The sequence below is a fragment of the Trachurus trachurus genome (assembly GCF_905171665.1).
Source record: "Trachurus trachurus genome assembly, chromosome: 13".
NCBI classification, from domain to species: Eukaryota; Metazoa; Chordata; class Actinopteri; order Carangiformes; family Carangidae; genus Trachurus; species Trachurus trachurus.
The window spans coordinates 37481492-37487491 of record NC_139892.1 but is presented as its reverse complement, the minus strand read 5'-3'; the positions used below and the strand labels follow the sequence as shown (position 1 = coordinate 37487491).

General features: G+C 44.3%; 1 protein-coding gene across 1 annotated transcript; it reads left to right on the top strand.

Moving 5' to 3' along the window:
* Positions 1-1058: 1058 nt before the first annotated feature.
* Positions 1059-4508, top strand: LOC310996392 (coiled-coil domain-containing protein 174-like; the record flags this gene model as incomplete). Its single annotated transcript, XM_083985767.1, has 5 exons — positions 1059-1067; positions 1482-1626; positions 2668-2820; positions 3946-4139; positions 4491-4508. The coding sequence occupies 5 exons, from the start codon at positions 1059-1061 to the stop codon at positions 4506-4508; spliced, it is 519 nt and encodes a 172-aa protein (XP_083841893.1).
* Positions 4509-6000: the final 1492 nt, after the last annotated feature.

Below are 6000 nucleotides of genomic sequence, written 5' to 3'. Positions count from 1 at the left end.
TACTTCAAAGTGGCCATTTCACTCGCGGGGAGCGAGATTCACGCAACGCGTGAAATGTAAGTGACAAATGGGCCGGTGAGCCTCTTGGATGAAGGTGAAACGTCTTCCTAGACAAGTATTTATTCAGTTTGGGGAAATCACAGTGTCTAGAAAGCATCAGTGGCTGCAGCTGACGGACAGCTAACGGTAGCTAAGCTAACGGCGGTAGCTAAGCTAACAGCAGGACGTCAGCTGTTAAAAAAATATATACCGTAGTGAAACTCTCGTTCGAATGCTGGTTTTCTACCCGGAAGTAGTTGTAAACAACAAGGCGATTCGTACTATTATGTCTGCTGTATGGGACCGCGTGTGTGTGATGATCGCGATTAGCGTGTTTAGCATTTATTAGCTCCAGCGCGACCTGAGCAGCAGCAGGAGGTGGAGGAGGAGGTGGAGGTGGAGGTGGAGGTGGACTGACTGACTGACTGTGGCAGGACACCTCTGCCTGTTTCACTTTATGTTGCTGGTAAATAATGTGGTTAAAAGGCCGTAACGCAAAGACGCGGTTAGGCGCGCGCGCCGGGCGACGCGGTAAACGCGACTTTTTTTTTTTTTTTTTGCGACAATACACGCAATTATTTTATGGCGACGGGACCTTCGCGTCTTCGTCTATTTCATCACAAGGGGCTTCCCACCAAACACGAGGAACGCTTTTTTCTAGCTCGAGCATTGACGCGCGACTAAACGCGAGATACGCGATTTGTCGCTTGTTTTGACTCGCCCGCCCATTTTCACTACAACATTTTTTTTTTTTAAATTAAACATTTATATATACAAACATACAAATACAAAAAACATACAATGAACAGACAAACAAAAAATATGTACATATATATACATTGAAAGGGGTACCAACACTATATATTTTTTTAGTTAGTTTTTTTTCATCATAAGTGAGTATTATATCTTTTATTTTTTAGTTTAATCTTGATGCCTGTCAAACATTTAAACATATTTTCTGGTTCTATCCAAAACAAATGGGTATAAAGACTACAACAACATTTCTTCTCTCATCAACCATGGTTGAGGTCACGACACTGCTGAGTTTATTTATTTGCCATTTGTGGAAGGAGACCACATTGGAAAAGGATTTGCCAGAGCTCAAACAGGAACACTTAAGACAATAGACAACCAATAAACAAATAAATACACACTCAATAAACAGATACAATAGATAGAATAAAAATGGACAATACTTATTATGAAACTGACCGTTATTTCTGGGCTATTTCTTGACATTATCACATAATTAGCGGCCTGTAAATTAAAGGGTTGCCTATTTTCACTTTTCTCACAACCAGTTCCACATAGAAAACCACACACTCTGTGCTGTTTAATCAGCAGCTGTTTCCAGTCTGAAGAGTTTAGTTGGTTCCTGCCTTTCAGTTTTGCTCAGTCTTTGTTTCTCTCGTTGTGTGTCTGTCGCCGTTGTTGTTGTCCAGACGACGGAGCAGCGCAGCAAACGCGAGCGGCTGAAGGAGAAGCGTCAGGCCATGCTGCAGGCGCGGCTGGCCAAGGTGAGGCAGAGGAAGATGAAGAACAAGCCGGACGACGGCGAAGGAGAGAAGAGCGACGAGGAGAAAGAAGGTCAGGGTTCACTCTGTAGAAATGTAGAAGTCAGTTTGTAAAGTGTGTTTTAAAGGGATAGTTAATCCAAAATTGAAATTTCACTCATTATCTACTTACTCCCCCTCATGGTGACTAAGGGCTGGGAGAAGTTTCAGAGTCCTCCGTGGCTTCTCTGAGTTTTACAGGGGGTCTCGGCGTAGCAGTGCATGTCAGTGTCATGTCATGTCAGTTGCAAATGGACACCAACTGTCTTCGTAACAAAAAGAGGGGGCATTCCTATGTTCCCACAGCCCTATGTTCCCACAGCCTTATGTTCCCACATTTCTAACTTTTGTTGTCACTGAAAATTAGGCCCTATGTTCCCACAGCCCTTTGGTCCCACCATTGGTTGGGTTTAGGCAATGAAGAAGGGAGTTGGTTAAGTTTAGTAAAAAGACCAGGTAGAGGCTAGACAGGCCAGATAGGTAGAGAGAGTCCAGTGGGAACATAGGGCTGTGGGAACATAGGCACACCAAAAAACATCCAAATACCTCCATGCTGCTCGTATGTCCGTCTTGTATTGAAGCCCCGAAATGCTAAATTGTCCCGAAAAAAATTAAATACGTCTATATTTCAAGCTTGTTGGTAGCGGAAGCTTCTCGAAGCTCCTCTTCCCGGTTCGTCCAAATTTGACGAACCAGGAAGAGGAGCTTCCGCTACAAAACAAGCTTGAAATATAGACTTATTTAATTGTTTTCAGGACAATTTTGCATTTCGGGGCTTCAATACAAGATGGACATTACATACGAGCAGCATGGAGGTATTTGGATGTTTTTTGGTGTGTCTTTTTGTTACGAAGACAGTTGGTATCCATTTGCAACCGTCATATGGACATGCACTGCTACGCCGAGACCCCCTGTAACTCAGAGAAGCCACGGAGGACTCTGAAACTTCTCCCAGCCCTTAGTCCACATGAGGGGGAGGAGATAATGAGTGCAATTTAAATTTTGGGTGAACTATCTCCTTTAATAATGAGTTGATGATGAGTGATGGATCATGTGACTTGTTTCTCTCCCCCAGGAGAGGAAGAGGACGGTGACGTCATCGGACCGCCACCTCCTCCCAACGACCCTCCGGAGGTCAGCGCGGTGAAGAAGGTGGAGGTGGAGATCCAGGAGAGGAGAGACACCAGACCAGGAGTTCCTCATGTCAGAGAGTGGGACAGAGGCAAAGGTACAGCTCCATGTAATAGATTACATCCTGAGTATAACCAGGGTAACCAGGCAGGTAACCAGGGTAACCAGGGTAACCGGTGTCCTCTTCCCATGTCTCCGTGTTTCCAGCTGTTTTTAGATGTTTACATGAAAGGGTTAAAAGTGAACAAGAGATTGTGTTTGTTTATAACTGCAGGAGTTTTAAAGGGGTAGTTCAACATTTTGGCAAATTGTCCCATTGCCATAATCCCTATAGTCACAGCAGTAGGTTCGTTACCTTTATTTGTCAGTGCAAGCTGTTTTTAGAACGGCGGAGCAGAGCCGTGAGCTGCTCAGAGCTACGCTACGGAGGCTCATTATGGGATTTCTTGGTTTCCCTCATCAAACTCATCAAATACACAATCCAACAACTCCACAACGCTCTGGTGGACAAGTTGTGAGCTGCACATTCACCACGCTATGAGATAATAACACAACGTTACCACACAGAGTTGTTTTAGAGGGAAATACAGAGACTGTTGATGAAAAACTGTCCCTGACGGGAACGTGCATCAGCGGTTTTGCATGAATTTACCTCTAAAACAACTGGTAACGTTTTTTTTTTATATTTAATTGAATCATGTCAATTGCAACTGTATAGATTATATATCTTTTTACAATTCAAAGAATCATGTCCAACCCTCCTGTAACTATGTAAATGTACTTCTTCTGTTATCTACTGGTCCTCTGTCTTTATGGACTTTTTATGTTAATTGTTGTATGTTTTGGGGACTACGGATGTAATCTAGCACATATGCTAAATCCAGTATATTTACTGTGGGTACTCTTGCACTCACTGTCCATTAATATGCATTGTCCCGACTAAATAAACAAATAAAGTAAAGTTCTGGGAAAAGGGAAACCAAGAAATCCCATGAGCCTCCGTAGCGTAGCTCTGAGCAGCTCACGGCTCTGCTCCGTCGTTCTAAAAACAGCTTGCACCGACAATTAAAGGTAACCAACCTACTGCTATGACTATAGGGATTATTATGGCAATGGGCCAGTTTGACAAAATGTTGAACTATCCCTTTAAATACCACAGTTAATTGTGTAAACCAGATGTTTTTCCTTCCTCTCAACATCTCTGTTTGTCTCTGTTCTTCAGAGTCCATGTTCAGCGAGTGGAAGAGTCGGCGTCGTGACGAGCGGGAGAAGGAGTTCGCTCCTCCCTCGGCGTATTTCAGCGCCGAGCGACGACAGAGACCGGCGGCGAAGGAGAACAAACCCAAGATGTCCTTCAGCTGGACGACGACCAAGTCCTCCTTCTCCTCCGTCCCAGAGCCTGAGGACAGAGAGGGGGCGACTGCTCCTCCTCCTCCTCCTCCTTCTCCTGCAGCTGCTGCTCCTCCTCAGGTGGAGGTTCAGTCATCAGAGCCTCCTCCTTCTGTGTCTGCTCCTCCTTTTAATCCTCCTCCTCCTCCTTCGTTCTATCCTCCTTATCCTCCTCCTCCTCAGTTTGCAGCTCCTCCTCACTAGAGCACTGGAAAAGAGAGTAACGACACCACCATAGACTCCCGTGGTAACTTTATTCTCCCCCTAGTGGCAGGATGTGGGTATTGCAAATCCGCCCAAGAAACCCATTCACTCCAATGTATGTGTGTTGCCAACTTGCTTGTAAATTGATGAAAACTGCTGTATTTTTGCTTTTAGGTGCCTTGGTCATATTAAGTTATGCTTATAATTTATTTATTTCAAAATTTAAATTGTAACATTAATGTGAACAACTGTTTTTTTTTTCTATTGGCCCGGCTATATTGAATTTGATGTATAGGCTCTATGCACAGCTCCACTACTTCCTATTTCTAATCAAACCCAAAACGTATTATGTTAAGTTTTTCCTCCAATTTTGATTAAAAAAATGATAATTAATAAAAACACATGGAGCTGTTTACAGTACGTACCGGTCACACAGCGGACAAACAAAGAAGGGGACGAGCGAACGCTTTACCGTTGCTAAGCAACCACCAGCTGTCAAAATAAATAACATAAAAAGCCTTGCATGGAAATAAAATAAAAGCCAGCAGCACAATAACTTGCTTGACCAAAACAAACAAACTAAAGAAAACACAGGCTTAAGTGGCGAACAGTTAGCTAACACAGTTGAATTTAGCGCACAAACTTACAGTATGACACTTAAGTGGACTTATTTCTGTTGTACTTTGTAGTTTGGCCTTGGTGTCTCACTCTCTCTGTGTTTCCGCAGATCCACCGGAGCTCCATCTCTCTGCACCAGCCGCCGCCTGCATCGCCCCCCTCCCACCCCTTCCCCTGCTGTTAGACCGGCCTCCCCTCCCTTCCCATGGACCAGTCTGCCACCCAGTCCTCCCATCGAGCTGACCGGCTCTCCCTGCCCCCCCCCCCTCCCCTCACTAGAGACTGCCTTCATCAACCCCTGCTAACATTTCCATATTCCGCACATTCTGTGACAAACTGTAAACTGTTTTCTTGTCTGTAACAACATCTATTGCACGTCTGTCCGTCCTGGGTGAGGGATCCCTCCTCTGTTGCTCACCCTGAGGTTTCTCCTGTTTTTCCCTGTTAAAAGGGTTTCCATGGAGTTTTTCCTCAGTCGATGTGAGGGTCTAAGGACAGAGGATGTTGTTACGATGCCATGTAAAGCCCTTTGAGACAAACTGTTTGTAAAAACGGGCTATACAAATAAAATTGCCTTGCCTTGCCTTGCCTTATCTTTATCATTTAAAACAGCAAGCATTCGTGGCACAACAATTAATGGCCACTATATGTTAATGTTTATCTGTAAAAGGGTCCACGATGATGCTATTAACGTGGGTGATCTATAAATGTCCTTAAATTATTGAAAATACCACACTTACTCATTCACCAGCACTGCAGAGATGCCAGCTCTTGGGCGCATTTGCCTGTCAGCCCGGGGCTAACTGGTCCCTGTGTGGGAACGCCTCTATTTTTGGTGGCCAACCATGGAAAAGGATCTGAGGGAATTTGTCCGAGGTGTCTACTGGTACCTGGGAGACCCTGGTAACACATTGCACTGGACTTTATTTCAGTTATAGGGTTAGCAACACTTAATCTGTATTTCAAATCCCTACTGTTTTCATAATATTTTTGAGACATTTTTGCCTTTAATTGACAGGAAAGTAGGGAGAGAGACTGGGGGAATGACACGCAGTAGGCTACAGAA